Source organism: Oxyura jamaicensis, chromosome 8 (assembly GCF_011077185.1).
Source record: "Oxyura jamaicensis isolate SHBP4307 breed ruddy duck chromosome 8, BPBGC_Ojam_1.0, whole genome shotgun sequence".
NCBI lineage: Eukaryota > Metazoa > Chordata > Aves > Anseriformes > Anatidae > Oxyura > Oxyura jamaicensis.
The window spans coordinates 23021905-23040291 of NC_048900.1; the positions used below are offsets into that span (position 1 = coordinate 23021905).

Here is an 18387-nt window from a genome sequence, read left to right on the forward strand (position 1 = left end):
TAAGGAATTATGTGTGTGTATAAAAGAGTATGGGAAGCTGCAAGAAGCAGATAGTAGCTTCTTGTCCTCTTAAAGCCAAGGTTGGTTGGTTTTAATTTGTTTTTAAATACTGTGTTTTAAAATGTCACATCAAAAGCATCTCCTTAGCATGTCACGTCCGCATTACCCAAATAGGACAGAAGAGCAACAGTGAAAGAAGCCTAAGCCATGAATAAAAGGGTTTCATTTTGCGCATTCCTTCACTGATACATACTTCCAGAATACAATTAGTAATAAAACTATAAACATCCAATCCAAAGTTGCACAAAATTCAACAGTTATCAACTGACTTCCACATAAGCTGATGTTTCTGTGAGGTGGGTAATTTCAATTCACTAATCATGCAAAAAGACTCCCAACAAGATCAGTGATACTGTGAGCAAAATCACCCGATTTGGCCCTGGCCTGCAAAAGCATCCCTCCTGCATATTTATTTTTTTTTACATTCAAGAAAGTTATAAATACACTCAGTGTTTAGATCCATTAGTATAAACACACCCTTAAGTTCTTCTTTACTAATGAAACCTCATTCAAAAAGCACTCATCAGTAGAGAGCATTGATGTGATTATACAATCCTGTCCTGCCTTGTACATCCTTTCTTTTGTCAAAGACAGAAGTTAAGGTACCAAGAAGCAATCACACATGCATTAGACAGAAAACAACCTACAAGTTCTACTCCAGGCCTCTCCCACCTGCTCATGATCCTACTGACAAGGAGCCTTACTCAGGGCTCTTCATCAGTGACCCCACCAACAATGGGTGGAAGAAGCCAGCAGCACTGGCAACCTCATTCACAAGATCTCTGGTGAGCAGTCAGCGCGACTCAACACACCTCTGACTGCACCCTGCACGGTGTGCAGGGGTATGAACTATTCAGGTGCTACTCAGCAGGCTGCATTGCAGACTTTTACCTCTTAGGTATCCATTATTCAGTAGGTTTTTTTTTTTTAAAAAAAAAAAAAAAAGATAGGCTCATCTCACAAAGTGTAATCTGGACGCAATACAGCGAAGCTAAAAGAATGCTGAAGTGAAAACCCAAGCACTTGGTAGGCAATTGCTCCTGTAGGCTCATGATATAAACACACATTCAACTCTTCCCTCTAAAAATAAGTCCTGCTATAGATGGGCATAGTTTACCACTCCTTCCTTCCTCTGCCCGAGACTAAACTCATTCATGGATATAATTAGTCAAAACTAGAATTTTAGTTGAAGCTCTCGGTCACCCCTTTTAGTCAAATCTCTCATTATAAAGTTTACTACCAACGCAGCCCCTGACACAAACCTCCCCTTAAATATGCATAATTTACTCTATTTCAAATATTTACAAGCAGAGAAAACCCATCTTTACAAGACAGATTTCTTTCTGCTTTACATAAAGTGCAACTCTCTAATTTAAGGCAAATTTCAGTGAAATATAAAACCAGAGTTTTATTTATGTATTTTAAATTAAAAACAAGAACTCCCTCAGAAAGAATGACCAACAAATGCTTCTAAACAAGTGTGGGAATTTTCTGGATTCTAACAGTCCCAATATCATGTCCTGTTGACATCTAAACTTGTAATTTGTTTTCAATAGAAGCAAAAAAAAAAAAGGTGGCAATGTGTACAGTAATTTCACTCCAAAGATCAGTAAAACACTGGGAAAGTGCAGACAGTTTTTTTCATATCCCGTAGTTTCCTTTAGCTACAGTAGCATCCATCAGTATCACATTTCTAAATATATATATCTCCTATATACCTAAAGCTAATCTCAGTTCTTGTAATGAGTATTTCTCATCTCCATCTGTGTCAAATTTCTTAAAGATCTCTGACTCTTGGGCTACAGAGCCAAACAGCTTTTGAAGATCTTCAAATGACAGTTTTCCCTCAGCATCTTCAGGTGCTTTTTCAAACAAATTCTGAAGATCTGCAAAGAGAACAATGATTTAGACGTAATTCTTTGAAGTACACAGGAATACTCTGTAAGTTACTCTTCCAGTTTTACTGCATTATGTGTTACTACCTAGTAATTAAGTAAAGCATCCACAAGTAAAAAAGCACGAACATCAATATTTCTGAATTAAATTACAATAAGTCTTTTAAAAAATCCCTATTTCTAGCCACAGCTAATAGCCCATTCTACCATTACCCACTGCACAGAGATGCAGTTATCTTCCACAAAAGCAAGCTCTGAATGACTGTTGCTATACCAACAGCACAGATCATATAAAGGGGAAAGTGTCTATTCATTTCCTGAAGCAAAGCAATGCCCTTTCAGTAGTTGAAGAGATTGAACAGCGAGATCCAGAAGCCATTCATTCCACCAGGCAGCATTCTCTTAAAGGGAGAAAAAAAAGAATCGAAGAGGAAAAAGAAAACATATATATTCACACCTACTTGGTTTTCCTTCAGCACCCTAGCTCTGCCCTTGACTACTCTCCCAATCCATTGGGCACTTGGCACAATACTTTGGCACTCAGAACACATCACTGACCTTAATGCACATTCCTGTTTAAATCCCCATTTCTTTTATATGCTATTCTTTTCTCTCTGTTAAATCTGTGGTTTTCAACCTTTTCAAGTTGCCCAAACTTCTCAGATTGTCCAGACACTAACATAAGTCCAGCTACACTTAATGTCTCCTGAACATTCACATGAAATATTTGCAAAAAGAAAAGGTCAGCTTAGAAAGGACACACCTTCTATGCTGGAAATTCCTGGCAAGGACAGATGTCTCAGCTGTCCGTTCTTCTCTGTGTTGTCATCAGCTGACCTTGAAGCCAGCCTTGAAAGGTCTGTGGGCTTTGTCGTAGTACTCAAACTACTTTCAACTGTTGCAAAACAGTTTCTGTTAGTCTTACTAATTCAACAGAACTAGTCAGCAGAAACAAACAAACTGGAAAAATCCAGTAGAATTCAAAGATCTTTTACATCACAGATGCCATATGGGCTAAGAATAGTGCAAAATTGTTTCAGAATATAGTAGTGTTATCCACTTTTACCAAAAAGTAGAAGAACAGAAGGAATGAAGGCTTATTTTTGGACAGTTATACAGCTTTAACCTTTCACGCTGTACTTGTGGATGTATATTTGCAAGCCTCAATCACAGAATGCCTGGTTGGCAAATGCTTTTTACTTCCTATTCTAAAAGCGATGAACAAACTTCAGTAATTCAATGTACATCAGCCCACCTGAGCTGCTTTTACCATCTCCTCCCTTCTCTGGGGATGTATCATTGTCTGCTTCCATAATAGCAACTGTTGGAAAGTTGCTAAGGAAACTTTTGTATTCACGTGTCATTTTCTACGTCTTCAAGCTGTTTACTGCCTGACTGAACTCATCTTCAATAAGAATCTTAAGAAAGCTGTATAACTTATTCACCTTCATTACTTGTTCTTTTAATTGCACAGGGAACCTTAACCTTTATGGATTACCCTTGCACAACATTCTTACCATTCTTTGATGCCTCAATGGGACGGTCATTTTCTGGCTTGCTTGTGAGAGCACTGATCAGCTGAAGCTTCTCTCTTAGTTTTAATACCTGAGAATCTCTGGTTCCTGGTTCCTGCACATGTTGAAAACAATTTTCTTAAAAAGCACCCCCTTCAACAGACAGAGGAGATCAGAACAAGAATTCACTTAAAATATCCAAGTACTTTTGACTGATTTAATCATTTAAAAAGTTGATCAGCCTAGAAAGCACTATCATTTTCAAAAAAAAAAAAAAAAAGTGGAAAAATTTCAGGAGTAAATTCACATGTTCTATAAAAAGAAATAGAATCAGTACCTCAACCCAAAAAGCAGGCAAGTATTTTGCAGACACCAATTTCAAAAGGATGCGACATTTCTATATTTCTTATACAAATGAGTAAGATACTGACAAATGATAATATGGAAAGTCAACAAGTGTTCTTGGAATGAACATTTATACATTAATTGAATTGCATAATTGATTCAGATCTTTGTTTGCAGCATTGCCTATTTTCAGGTAGGAATTACTGTATCACTGTCAACCATCACATTTTTTAGTCTGGATCTCTTAAGCTCTTTTATGATAGAATTCCAGATTACAGGTTGAGTTCACATCAATCCAAGCCCGCGTAGACAGTTCACTCATCTGCCTTCTTGCCAGAATGTGGAAAGTAACTTTAACACTGCCCCTCATCCCTAACCCACAACTTGGCCATTCAGTTAAGTCTGTTAAACTTGCTCACAGTCAGTTATCAGATCATTGTTTAGAGAAGACTTTCATCAATATGTGGACTCCACTAGTACGAAGTTTCTCTAAGTCAAATTTTGGCTGTTAGCTCCTGAGGCTGCAGCTCTCAAGTTAGAGGACAAACAAGGACTGTGCAGGCCTGGGCAGGACTGCATTATCTTCTTGAATTCCCTCCTCTCACTCTTTCATGATTTCCCCTACGATGCACTATGTTTATTAAGGATAAACATAGCCCAAGAAAGTTTTTACACATCGAAAAATGTCATAACACCATTTACAGAGTGAACCCAGAATAACTGGGACAACTTTGCTGAGAGCATGACCATGGGAACTCAAACCGAGACAGCTGCCAAAGTCCCTCACTGCACTGGATCATGGCCTGAGAGACTTTTACCTGCATAAAAGGATATCACAGCAGCTCTGCTGTGTTATCCCACATTCAGGGCAGCAAAACTTTAAACTACCACTTTTCTTCCATCCTAATTCACTTCCTGTCCCCAAAACAGGATGGGTAAACTGTCCTTCCACACTGTACTTCTAGAAGAAACTGGATCAGATAAGCCTACTTGCAGATCTTTTCTCAAGTCTCATTTACAACATGATTTTAAAACAATGACAGGGTCTACTAACCCAATAGAGTTTGCGTTTCCTTACTTTACCTTCAGTTCTTTATTTGAATGTGTTTCATTATCTAGTTGATCTTCATTTTCCACTTTTAGAGAGGTAGTTGTATCATTCCCCTAGAGTGAAAATGGAGGAGAGCTGAGTGTACACACGTACTTATTTTTAATTAATAAATGCACTGTGTAGAAAGAACTGAAATTAGTAGACACCCACAGCCACGCTTACCGCACTGGTAGACAAGTTGTCTCTTTTGTCCAGTTTATTCACAGCAACAGGAGAGTTTTCCAACAGCGTAACCCTCCGGCTGAGGTTACCAATGGCTGAATCCACGTTTAGAAGCTTGATATCATTCAACTTCTGGTATGCCACTACAGAATTATTTAGCTCCTCCAAAGCTGCATGGAGTGACTGGCTTTCCTGAAATATAAAAAAGCCAGAACATGGCAGTTTACTTTCCTTCTGCAGCACTCTTGCTATTAACAACATGGTGACTGACCCAGTTTAACCAGGAAGACGTCAGGCTGGCTCTCCACAGAAAGGCTGAAAACATTCAACTGGAAGCTTCCAGAAAGTTATTCCAGCATTCAAAGTTTGAAACTGAGATTTTCCTCAGGGCTAACCTCTTTGTTGCTAATGTAATCAATTCAGCTGTGCCAGCAAAAACACAAAGCCTATTCATCCAGTTTTCCAGAGCAAGCCTGGTAACTACACCAATTATTTTTGGATATACTCTGGGTAGCCAGAGGGTCGCTCTAGGAAGCAGGTATTTAATTTATACATAAGATTCAGTTTTGAGGAATATAATAATTATATTAAATACAAATAAATGCAGTAATTCCATTACAGGCCATTTTAGCTAATCACATTTTTTTTTAATCCCCACTTCCACACTTCATTACATTGAGGGTGACTCAACACACGCCACTCCCAGATTTGCTCAGATTGGCAAGTACCTGCCATAAAATCCGTTCAATAGAAAGCCCTTAAATCATTTAGATTTACATGAGCAAAGTACACCATAACTTGTTTGATATTCCATTTCAAACGTTCTACTCCTCACCCAGTTAAAACACACCAAAAGGAAAAAAAAAAAAGGTACTCTCACGCTAGAACACTTTCATGTTCGCACATGCACAGGAACAAACTACAGTAAAGTTATCTTACACCTGGTTTTGAATTATGCCATCTGTTTTTTGCCTTCATAAAACCATACTTTTTAATGCTACAATATTGCAAAACACACCAAAATGTTAAGTACCACTGTACCGATATTCAATATGCAAAGGAGAAAAATACCTGTTTGCAGTTTTCTGTCTGATTTCTCTCAGTCCTTGGCAGAACAGTGGAAGGAAATGAAGTTACCTGTTTCAATTCCTTCTAAGGAGAGAAGCAGAAAATTATGTTACCAAAAGTTCATGGAAAATACAAAGCTTTTAAGAACTGGCAGAATGTAGGTAAGGATGTTTTATTATAGTGAGTGTCACTCGTGCAAGCAGTATCTTAACCAGACTAATACACTTTTCTCTTTCAAATACTGAGGATCCAAGTATGGGCTTGGGGTTGGTGTTTTTTTGGTCGTTATTAACGGTCCGATTCACTATTCTCCTTTAACATAGCATTATGATACACATCTCACCACTTCTACACAGGCTACACCTATAAAGTTTCTGTAGTACCCACTAACTAAATTAAGTTTCAAAAGGTGTCTAATGAGAATATTTACAGGAAAAAAAAACTTATTCAAAGCAATACTGCATTGCACTCTAACTGAAAAAATATTTGTTGACTCTTTCCACTGAATTAACCCCAAGCAAGAGAGGTCAGTGTAGATACAGTGAACAGCTTCTGGTAAATATGGTCAGTAATTTCATTCTCACACACATCCTTAATTCAACCAGCAAACTGTCTGAACATTTGCACCATACCATTCTTAAGACACAGTGCAGAGAGTTACACCATAAGCAGTACTCTGTATCACACAGCAGGGAAGATTCCCAAGGTTCCACATTTGTGTAGCAACAAGTAAAAATCTGCAGGACAGAAAATAAAGTAGGAAGCAACTGTTCTGGCTCTAGGAAAACACATACTTGGGACCATATAGGAGATGCTACGCAGAATAACAAGATCAGTATATTAATGTATCAACCTGTACCTACTAAGACCTTGAAAATGTTTCAAAGATGTAGAACAAGAACTTACAGCTCTCAGGCTTGTTTTATATTAGACAGGTAAACTTTGTATAAAGTTAAATCAGTGCATTTTCTTACCACATCATTCTGGAGTATTTCCATGGATTTCTTGTACTCTTCAATAGCTGTCTGTATGTTTTCAACATCATGAGAAACGCTGGTAAGAGTGCTACCTATGTTCGCTACAGTCTGGAAGAAAGGAGTAGACAAAAATCTCAGCCTTCCTCAACTGCATTGTTCCAACATTTCCATTGGCTAAACACAGTGTTTTGTTAATGAAACAGCAGGCAGGCTGCCACAAAAACAGGCAGTTGAGTTTGGAGGATGCAGGCAAAACAGCAAACCATATCCAGGGCATTTCAGGGCCAGTAAAATGCATACACCCCCTGGACCATGACAGCCTAAGCTAGATGGTCAAAATTATAGGCTTACTACTCCCTGCAAATGAGCAATGCAAAGGTTCTGGCATAAAAAAAAAGTCCTGAGATGAAGAAATCTGTCTTCCTCTCTGCATGGAGTATTTGTATTAAACACAAGGATGCTGACATCATTTATTTTCCCTGCCTTAATTGACTTTCAGGCCTACCTGTCACACACTGCAAAACTGGTCTGCCAAAGGCTGCGGACTACATTTCTAAGTATTGCTTTTTTAAAATGAAAGAACAGCTCTGAAGCATCAGGAAAGACCCCATGAATTTCACAGGCACAGCCAGTGTGCTGTGACAGCCACCTCTGCTTCTGACTACTGCACTCTCATTCCTTCTGTCACCTATTTGTACTCCCCCTACACCCAGCTCTTACTTCAGGAACTATTCTGAAAAGCTGCACTGGTGTTTTACTAGCTGATGGCATAGCTCCATATTAAAGTGTCAGGTAGGACACAAACACTGATGCAATAGGACAGAACCCTCCCCTATGCTTCTCATTCCATTCTGAATACCTTCTTCAATCATCAAAACAAGTAGAACCCATCTAAAAACCCTTCTCCCTGTGAGCGCATTTGTACTGGGTCTGGCTGGGATGTTAACTTTCCCTGCAGCAGCCCATACAGTGCTGCGCTCTGCACTTGTAGCTAGAACAGCAGTGGTATCACACCGGTGTTGTGTCTGCTGCTGAGCAGTGCTGGCACAGCGTCAGGACTCTCTCTAACCCTCCTAGGGGGTGGGCAAAAAAGTAAGAAAGAAACATCACCAAGGCAGCTGACCTAACCCAACCAAAGGGATATTCCATACCATGTGATGTCACACTCAGCAATAAAAGGTGGAAAAAGGAAGAAGAGGGGAGGGGTGGGCTCCCGTTGGGAAAACATCTGTCCTCCTCCCGAACACCGGCTACGTGCGTTGAGGCCCTGCTTCAAGGACGTGGTCAAGCATCACTCATTTGTGGGAAGCAGAGAGTAATTTCTTTCCTCTGCACTTCCACATAGCCTTTACTTGTTTTGTTATTCCCTTTCCCCCTCCCTCTTCCCCTTTCCCTTTTTTCCCTTTAGTTGAATTGTTTAATTAATAATAATATTTCCTTAATAATATTTTTTTTTCTCTTTAATTAAATTATCCTTATCTCAACCCGTGAGTTGTTCTTTCCTTTACTTCTTCCCCTCCTCATCTGAGGAGGGGGAGTGAGAGAGCGGTTGTGGTGTTCAGCTGCATAGCACGGTAAAACCACCACCACGTTACATTCACAAGTTCTTATGGTGCATGAGTGACACCATGGCTATCCAGAGCATATCCACATGATATCTATACAAACCTCCCTCCACCTCTTTCTTTTGCAAGTCTGAACAATCTCCCTGCCCTTGAGGACCTCAGAACACTCTTAGCACCTTCCATTAGTCTGAACATAAGCCCCTGCACAAGAGCAACTCCCTCAGTAACCCTTCAGGTCTAACATCAGCAGGCAGCTCCCTGTTTGCAGGATGATTTGATAAAGGAGGCCTTAAAAAATAAATTTAATTCCAATAGCAGCCCTTTCTTCAAAAAAGAAAAAGGGCAGGTGATTCCAAATACAGTGGATTTCAACAGATAGTTGAGCAAGACATTTTCTCTACACCCACCAAAAAACAGGCCACCAACCTATATCCACTGAAGTTCTCCTGACAAAAGGTACTACAAATGCACACAACCAGAGGTCTAAAAGAAGCCTGAGTTTTGAAAACTATTGCTCTTCATTAACATGACACTGAAAAGCTTGTTGTATTTAAACCACAGAATAGTTTTTCTATGCTCATAACATACTTCCTAGAAGCTCAGTTTTTATAACATTAATCTTCTGAAATGGACATGCAAGCAAGATGGCACCAAGAGAGAAGAGCAAGCAGATGCTACATCTAGCACCTTATTTCAACTCAACAGTAGAGACTGAAATGAACCCTGAAAGTTCCCAGCACTGTATGCAAGGTCCTTGATTTTCCACAGTGTGACCAAATGTGGGCTTATTTCAACAAGAAGCTCTGCTGTTCAGCAGCTCACTGCAAGCTGAGACCTGTTGGCCCTAACAGTTTGTCCTGACAGCACTGCAGTAAAGGCAGCAAGATCACACCAAGGTTATTACATAAATAAATTAGGTGCGGGTTCTAGACTCTAAGTACTTCTTTATGACTTCTGACATAACGCAGTGAAAATCCAGCATGCTCCTACCAGCAGGTTAGAAACTTAGGAAATAGCTTTATATTCCCCCCCAGAAAAAGAACTCCTAGCAGAACTGACCAGCCAAACCACACTAATTGTTTTGTATATGACCAGCTTGTTGATTATGCATGAACTTTGTAGGGATAGGAAATAAGTGGAAACCCAGAAAAGCTACAAGGAGAACTGGACTGGCCTTAGGTGTTAGCCCGATATAAATATTTATTTCTACATAACAGAACTGCCATGGAAGACCTGGGAAAGTTTCAACAAAACTTTCTTTTTACCAAAGTAACAGGCCAGTTCTTTGGAAAAGAGGGCTCAGCTAAGGCACACAGTAAGACACTGTATTAATGGAGGTCACTTCATAAGTAAGCATTTGGGCACGTCTTTCAAGGAATTGTCAAAAAAAACATCCCAGTACAATGTATGTTTTACTGTGCAAGCACTGAACTGCTGGACTCCAAGAAAGCTCCCACACTACTGTTCCAGGCACACCGCTCCCTTCTGCCTGCCTCAAGGCCACAAACGCAGAGACAGATGTAGTACTGTATTGCTCATTATCAGGATTCTTTCCAGAAAGCAATGAATTTCTATTTCTTATTTAAAAAAAGAAAAGGTCAAGCTAACTTCCTATTTGCAACCACCATCGTAAAGCTGCAGACAGACTTTTTGCAAAGGTCTTAAACAAGATTAGGAAGATCAGCAACCTGAAGGAAAGCAACCTCCAAGGTAAAGTGAGAACATAACTCAACCCGAAACAGATGTATCTCCAAAAAGGGAGAGACAAACCCTTCTTTACTTAAAAAAAAAAATCTGCCATACATCACCTTAGGACCATAGTTTATCAAGTATGTGAACCACAATTTAAAAACAGAGACGCCACTATTTCACACAAGCAATTCACGTAGCTCCCGTTGTTACTGCTGTCCCCAACAGCCCTGCTGCAGCACAGCACCACAGAACGCATTCAGTGATAGCCACGTGTCCAGTACTTGCCTTCTGAAGTTTTTCTACCGTGACGGGAAGATAAATCAGATCAGAAGCAGACTTTATGTTGGTTTTGAGATGATTTACTGTTGAGGTCAATAAGGAAATCTAGAAACAAAGAGGAATATTTATAATCAGCCAACATAATCCTGATTCTGACCTTTCCCAATACTAACGGCTTAATTTGTAACACCAAAACATAAGACAGAAGAAAAGACACGTACATATACACACACAAAACACCCTGGTCTCTAGGATGATCTTAGGCTTATAGCCTAAGCAGGGCTATATTAAAAATCTCCTGCCTCTTGCAACAGAAGCAACTTTTTTTTTCGAACTGAATGAAAAACGTAGGGTACCTCCTGCCCATTTAATATTCATCCCCTTATGGACAGGTTGTTGCCCAAGGAAATTTTTTGTTTGTTATCTTGCACAAGAAACCTTTACGTAGAGGAAGCAGACATCTAGTTCTGCATTTAGCAATCAAAAATCTACCAAGCAAAACCCAGTAAAACCATGTAACTTCTCTAAATGAGTGACAGGCAAAGAATTTGCACGTATCACTCAAATCTTCTGCTGCAGAAGTGGTTTCTGTCAACTCTCTTACCCAGATTACAAGTGGTTTTACAAGTCTTCAAGTTAATTTTTCATCCCACACAACCAGCTGTCAAATTACAAACACCTACAAGCTGGTCATTAATTACTAATAGCACTTTAAGATCAGTTTGTAGCCAACAGTAGTTGAAACAAATGAAGAATCATTTTTCTCATATTTGACAATCCAAAAGTAGAACAGATAAAACACACTTTCTTCTAGTTAAAAATTAAAGTTGCCTTGCAAGCTGAGAAAAGGGGCAAGACCCTAATTTTATAATAGACCAACCTTGACCATCTGGCCCACAGAGTCTCTAGCTCCACAGCTGTGAATATTGGCTGAAATAATTCCCAGCAGCGTATCCCAACAATTCACGGAAAAAACAATAACTGAGTTCTGGCTGAGACTGGAACCAGACCCTGAAGTAACTTGAGGGCCAGCAGGAACCATGTCCCGAGTGGCTTTAACATCCAGGTGCAGATAATAATTGCCTTTTAAAAGTCCAAATGAGGCACCTAAACATCTGTGGATAACATATATTGTGCTAAAGAAAGCAAGTAAAGTTTTCAAATGTATTTAAATACCCCTCATAAGCAGTCAGCCACTGGATGGGACTGCAAAGAAACCAATCCAAGCAGGCACCTCAGCTGTCTTTAAAACTTAATCCAAAGTCCCAGCATCAGGGAGGGCCACCCCACACGCACCTCTGGATACTACAAACGCAAGCAGCTACAAACTTACCCTCCAAGGCAAGAATTTCAGTAAAAGCCTTGCTGGATGCTTTGTTTGAAGCATGAGCTAATGCATCAGCTGAGGAAACAGCTTTCCGTTAAGTGGCTTAGCTCTGTTTACTGTGATAGAACTAAGATTTACACCAGCTCAGGTTCCAAGTGTGCATTAGCAGATTTTACATTCACGAGACATCAGTACTTCCTTTGTAACAGCATGAACTCACACTGATTCAGGCTAACTTCACTCTATCCACATGAAACGTTTGCAGATACTCTCGTTAAATTTGAAGTGTCAGATCTCTCTTCGTAAACATCACAGTTATTTGGCAAGAAAATAAGAACTGCACAGTTCTTAGGTTTCCTTAAATTCCGCCTCAAGCCTTCCCACCAGTTGCATAATTCTTCCTTTTTGCAACAAGTCTCCAGTCCAACTGGATGTTCTACCTTCTTTTGTTTAAGAATACGTTATTTCAACTTTAAAAATAAAAGTTTGGCATCTGGTTACTGAAGTCCTTGGAGAATGGCTCACCACTGCACTTAGTTACATAAGCACTCGAGCTTTTTTCTGCTAGCAGGTTTACTTTTTCTGTAAAGATAAAATTAAAGTGACACTTCTCACCTGTTTATTGATCTCCGTGATATTTATCCAAATTTTACTTAGCCCCAGCTCTCCAGTCTCAATTTGTTCTAGCTGCTTTTGCTTCTGCACCAAATCTTCATTGAGTTTAGGAATTTCTTGGAATGATGTCTTTTGATTAGATTCCACTAAACAGAAAAAATAAATTTAATTAACAGAAATCCAGAATAAGCAAGAAACAGATTACAAGCAACAACGTCTACAACAGTCAAAGGAAGCAGTAACAGTTTCTGCAGGAGCTTACTGCCACTTCCGATTTCAGCATTTGTTTGGAACAGCTCATTTTTGTTTTAGGAGTGCAAACGTCTGCAGACAGAATCCAGAAAGACCATACTAAATTTAACACTTTGCAATAGCACTGTCGCTCTAGCAAGCCTCAGCAGATCTTTTTTTAGTGCAGTTACTTTGCATTACTTTCACAGGGGGGACACAAGATAGTAACAGAAACATAAATAAGAACTGCCAAAAGTAGCAGGGCAGAGCAGGCATGTGAAATGAACCTTGGTGACCTTTTCAAGCCTACAAAGGGGTTGCTGACGATGAAGTGAATTCCAGAGAGATTAACATGATTACAGTTCTTCCATGTGACAGAAAGACAACTGAAAAAATGCGTAAGCTTACACTCTAACATCTGTTGGTAAACAAATCAATAAACAAGTGCCTTGGAAATAAAGTCAATCTTACTGCACTTGGTACTACAGAAGGGGGAAAACATGGCTCTCACCAGTTCTTGTGAGCCTGAGAAATGCAGCTCTTCCAGGTCCGCAGTGACTAAGCTGTTTAGCTGCAAGTGCTATTAAGCAATCCTAAATCCCTAGGTATGAGAAACAAGTCAGCAAAGGTTTTGAGATGGAGATGACAGGGCTCTCCAAATCCTGCACCTCTGCTCTGCGATGCAGCACTCCCCAACGAGCTGCCATCGTTCAGACCCCAGACTAACTTCTGAGAGCAGCGCTACCTATATGGTGCGCATCTGGCAGCTCTGACAATAGATTTCCATGTACGACCCACAGGGCCGGAGGAGACGCCCTTCAGAAGTGCTTTTGGCCCATGCAGGAGTTGACTAAAGAGACAGAACTGGAAACCCATATGTTTTCTAAAAGACATTTCACTGAAAACAAGTTCTAAAGTCACTTATAGGTATTCAGTAATCCGTACCGATCACCTAAGACCCAAATAACACTTCTGGTTAAATGAGATCCTAAAAGGCACATGTCAGCCAAAACAGACTCAGAGCTGATCATACATTTGCACACCTTTATGTAAACACTTAATCTGATGTCTCCTCCTCAAGGTTTCAGAGACTCCTGCAGACAGATTACTGCCTGTTTTGCCACTCGCATGGTGTACAGCAAGACTCCACTTAAGAGTTTTCTACAGCGCTAGAGGGTTAAATACTACATGCATTCTTAGCAGCCTTACTAACAACCAAGTGGCAACACTACAATGACTTCTCCCCACCCTAAATGTACTAGAGATGCAAACAAGTCTTATTTTTAAAAATGCTCTCATACAATACTCAGTGTGTTCAAAGGACGGCAGAACAAGTACCACCACGGGAATCTGCTCTTACATGGAAAAAAAGACAAAAAAAACAATGAACCTTCAAAGGAGGAAGACTTTTTCCAGAGCAGCCAAAGGACTGATCCATGTATCTTTGTTCCTCCATTCACCCACCTGTTTCACCAAAGTAGAATTTACCTTTTGGGACCAGGTTGTTCTTGCTGTCTGTTTTTGGTTGTTGTTGATATTGTTTTTAAAGCTGTGTCTCATAACGTGACTCTCATCCAGCTGAGAGACATACTATTGCAGTAACAAGGAAGTAGGGGACTATTTTATCACCACACAGAGGATTAGATGCACTGGTTTTCTATCACAGCTCATAAGGAGACAACAAGTCCATCTGTGGTCGTCAGACAGCGCGCTCAAAGCGAACACCTCTTTAACAAAGAAGTCTGTAGAACAGGAATGATGAAACTTAACTGCACCAAAGCCAACAAGTATCATCACATGAGATTATTCACTGCCAGTAGATACTATTGCTTAAGTTAGATCAGTCCATGAAGACCAGCAGTTGGCTTGCCCACAACACGACAAAAACAGGCACTGCAGAGCTGTTCAGCAAGCTCAGAGCCACATCGCAGTGCCTGTAACTGGGGACTCCAGTTAAACCTAGTTTCAGGGGTTTGGTGTCAGTTAACGTAAAAAGCTCACCTAACAAGCAGTGCCTTCTCTTGTAGCCTGCCAGAAGGTTTCAAGCAGCCAGCTGGTTAGCAGCTACTCCCCACCTGGCAGCAACATTACACACCCTAACAGGAAGCCCAGGACACCAACAGCAGAGAGCTTCTTAAAAAACAGAGAACACTTCCTCAGTATCTCCTTCCACTATTAGCGGATCAAGCCCTCTGCTTATCTCCAGCCCTAGCACCTTCATACTTTTCAAATCAATTTCAAGAACTCTCTGGCCTTATTTTTAAGGTCTTTTTCATGTCCTAAGCAATATATATATATATATCTATATATAAATATATAGATATATATATCCAAAATTAAGACCAAAGCCACAGGACAAGATTTGCAGTGAACAACGATGCTCTTCAGGCAAACCATACCTACTTAACCCTCCTTAAGCATCCACAGACTACAGGAAAGTTCAGGCTTCACTATCGTCTGTTCCCTTCACACAGCTGCTCTGCTTATCCCTGCCTTTTTCAATATACAGGATTTTAAACACCACTAAAATAAGGCACCAAATAAGGCACCTTGTATCCAGACATAAGGTATAGAGACCCAAGGGCATATGTTACACGCGAGTCCTATTATTTGTCACACCTCTGCACTACAGTGGCAGTTTTAAGACTAAGATCTTACATGGACAGAGGAAACCTGAGACCTCCAAGCAAAATGCTTCACATTAACTCTGTGTTTCAAAGTATTCAACATGATACAACCCCACACCACACGTAACAAGACATAGAAGTTGAACAAAACTTGGTCAATGAAAGCCAGATAAACATTCCAAAAATATAAAGGAAAAACCATAAAACCAAAGGAACGTGTAAATTGCAGTAGCACAATTGCGAGTATTAGAGTCTTTTAAACAAGCTCAGGACAAGAACATCGCTTTCCATTAATTTTATGCAGAGAGAAGCATCAAAACTCCCCAGACTACTTTTACAGGGCTGATCAGAACTTTGTATTTCTTTTTAAACAGTGGCATTGGAAGGAAGCTCTCCAAAGCCCAAAGTCAAGAATTTCAGAAGTGTATGTACGAGCAAAGCCCCACCGAATCCAGCATTCCTGCTCCTCAGGAGGTATGGAACAGGCAGGAATACATAATGCCTGCCTTAGATTCACTCAGCCTCGTTATTTTTGGTTTAGAGGACTCTTCAAAGTCACAGAGGGTTTGTCTTAGTGCCTTCCTACTCTGAATAAGCAGGTAGGTGACTAAAGCTCTCCCTACTACCCAAAGCAAATGTGAAATAGCATAGGAACGTATACTTACTAGTTCGAAATTTCTCTTTTATCACATCCAGATCCTCCTTGAGAGCTACCTGCATCCAGACCAAGCCAACACAAGCCACCACGCAGGCAGCAAGAATGACAAAAGCACATAACGGGTAACAGAGTTTGCAGCATCGCAGATAGTCTCCCCTGGGTAAGAGAAAGAAAACAGACAGTGAGTACCCAAGAGTACACAGAAAAGTTTTACTTTAAAAGCTGATCTCTCAGAGGGAGGAAAGGGTTCACGGGCTTTGCTTGACAGGAGTTAAGGGAGAGGTTTTCTAAGTGAGAGTGCAGAGGGAGACAGACAGCACCCACAGTGCATTTAACTTCACCAACCTCGCTGAAACACCCTCCCTGCTGCCACCCCTCACACCACACACCCCGACCCCATATAGGCAGTCGAAGGGAGCCCCCCCACATCCCCCCCACACACTCCCCACCGCCCCAGCCCTCACTTGGCGAAGCGGCCCCGCGCCCCCCCCAGCTCCTCCTCCTCCTCCTCGGGGGAGCTCGACTCCGAGTCGGAGGCGGGGGGCTCGGTGCGCAGCAGCCGGTGCCCGGAGCCCTTCTTGGCGGCCTTCTTGCGGCGCCCGTCGGCGGCCAGCCCCAGCAGGGCGTTCAGCTCCTTGCGCTTCTTCATCCTCTTGGGCGGCGGGGCGGCCACTGCTTGCTGAGCCCCCCCGCCGCCGCCGCCGCCTGCCGCCGCCGAGCCCCGGCTCGCCAGCTCCGCGGGGCCCCCGCCGCGGCTACAGGAGCTGCGCGGGGCGGCTGGTGGCGGTGGTACTGGTGCTACTGGTGCTACTGGTGGCGCCGGGGCTACCCCGCCGCACCGCCACCCGCCCCGCCCGCGCCATGGCTGCTCGCTCTGCCGCCCCGCCGCGCCCCCCACCCGCCAGCAAGACGCGCTCCCATTGGGCGGCGCGGAGCCGCCCCGCCCGCCGAGCAAAGGGGAGCCCGCTGAGGGAGGGACGGGGGTTCGAGACCCGCCTCTGACAGAGTGGCGCTGCTGAGGTGGGGGGGGACTCTTCTCGCCCCTATAATCGGCGTCTCCCCTACATGTGGGGTCTCCCTATAAGTGAAGGATCTCCTCCATGTGTGACCTCCCCTACATGTGTAACGTGCCCTGCAAGTGGGGCTTGTGGCCACCCTGAAGTGTTCACCCGCTTCAAGGCAAAGCCTCTGCCCTCTGCAGGAGCGGGTCTGAGAAACAGTTGAGATGAATAAAAGTGGCTTAATCGAAGGGCACAGTTGAGGAGATGATTAAAAGTGGTTTAATCGAAGGGCACAAACTGGATAGCGTCTCCACAGCTCCTTCTGCAGCTCGCACCTGGCCTCAGCCCCAGTTTCAAAGTCACACGCGCTAAACCCGTCTGCAGCCCCAGTCTGACAGTAACACCTGCCACGGAATCATTAAGGTTGGGAAAGCCCTCCAAGATCATCTGGTCCAACCGTCCCCTACCACCAATGTCACCCACTTAACCATGTCCCTAAGCACCACGTCCAGCCTTTCCTCGAACACCCCCAGGGACGGTGACTCCTCCCTGCGCAACGCATTCCAATATCTGACTGCTCTTTCTGAGAAAAATGTTTCATAATTTTCAACCTAAACCTCATCCCTGCACAGCAGGGAGGCAGGGAGATGTCTGAGGGCACCAGGGCAGAGCGAGGAAAGCCCTCATCCCCTGGGTGTGCACCAGCTTCCCAGCCCGAGAGCTGAGCCTGCCCCTACAAGACCCCAGGAGCAGCTCCATGGTCTCCACCAGGGCCAACACCATGTGGCTGCCTGGCACAGGAGCATCTGGGGCTCCCCAAACACCTCCTGTGTGTCCATCGGACAGCACCCAGTGCCATGGATTTGTCCCCATGAAGGGACACGCTTTCTGTCCCCACAGCCCCTCACTGCAGGGCACATCCAGCCACCCAGCACCACACATCCCTCAGCTTGGGGCTTTTGGGGCTGTTTTATGCCCAGTACCATTCCCATGGCCGGACTCCCAGCTCGCTGTGGAAGTCTCATCTTCAAATTTTATCCGAGCCAGCTTTAAGCTCTACCTTCATAGCGTGCCTCTGCTCACACAGCACTCAACCATATCTCTGCAGAGCAAAGCCCTGAATGCCCCCCCCAGCCTCAATTTTTGCCAGACACACACCCTGCATTTCCATGCCACAAACCCGACTGTGTGTGGACGCTTAGCCCCACATCCCTTTATCTTATGCCCCCGCATCCCAGCAGCTCCCCGCAGCGCCACCGG

General features: G+C 42.6%; 1 protein-coding gene across 10 annotated transcripts; it reads right to left on the reverse strand.

Annotated features, from left to right (window-relative positions):
* Nucleotides 1–207: 207 nt before the first annotated feature.
* EFCAB14 (EF-hand calcium binding domain 14) lies at nt 208–17026 on the reverse strand. 10 transcript variants are annotated; one of them, XM_035333246.1, is made up of 12 exons: nt 16591–17026; nt 16134–16282; nt 12611–12756; nt 10675–10773; nt 7130–7240; nt 6788–6892; nt 6159–6236; nt 5088–5279; nt 4898–4978; nt 3473–3584; nt 2719–2850; nt 208–1946 (listed from the first exon to the last, which is right to left on the reverse strand). In XM_035333246.1, exons 1-12 carry the CDS (start codon nt 16773–16775, stop codon nt 1771–1773), a joined length of 1566 nt encoding a protein of 521 aa, XP_035189137.1. In that variant the 5' UTR covers nt 16776–17026; the 3' UTR covers nt 208–1770. The 10 variants fall into 10 exon arrangements, 8 of the variants coding, with proteins under 8 accessions (XP_035189137.1, XP_035189135.1, XP_035189138.1 ...); XM_035333244.1 differs by having other exon boundaries at nt 6159–6239; XM_035333247.1 differs by lacking the exon at nt 10675–10773 and having other exon boundaries at nt 6159–6239.
* Between the last annotated feature and the right edge of the window lie 1361 nt (nt 17027–18387).

Bases quoted from the DNA above. Each gene is read 5' to 3' on its own strand.
- EFCAB14 (XM_035333244.1), bottom strand. From the start codon at position 16,775: ATGAAGAAGCGCAAGGAGCTGAACGCCCTGCTGGGGCTGGCCGCCGAC. The intron at 12,757-16,133 runs GTAAGTATACGT...TTTTCTGTTTAG, and splicing joins AAAAGAGAAATTTCGAACTA to TGGAATCTAATCAAAAGACA. The intron at 2,851-3,472 runs GTAAGAATGTTG...GTTTTGCAACAG, and splicing joins CATTGAGGCATCAAAGAATG to TTGAAAGTAGTTTGAGTACT.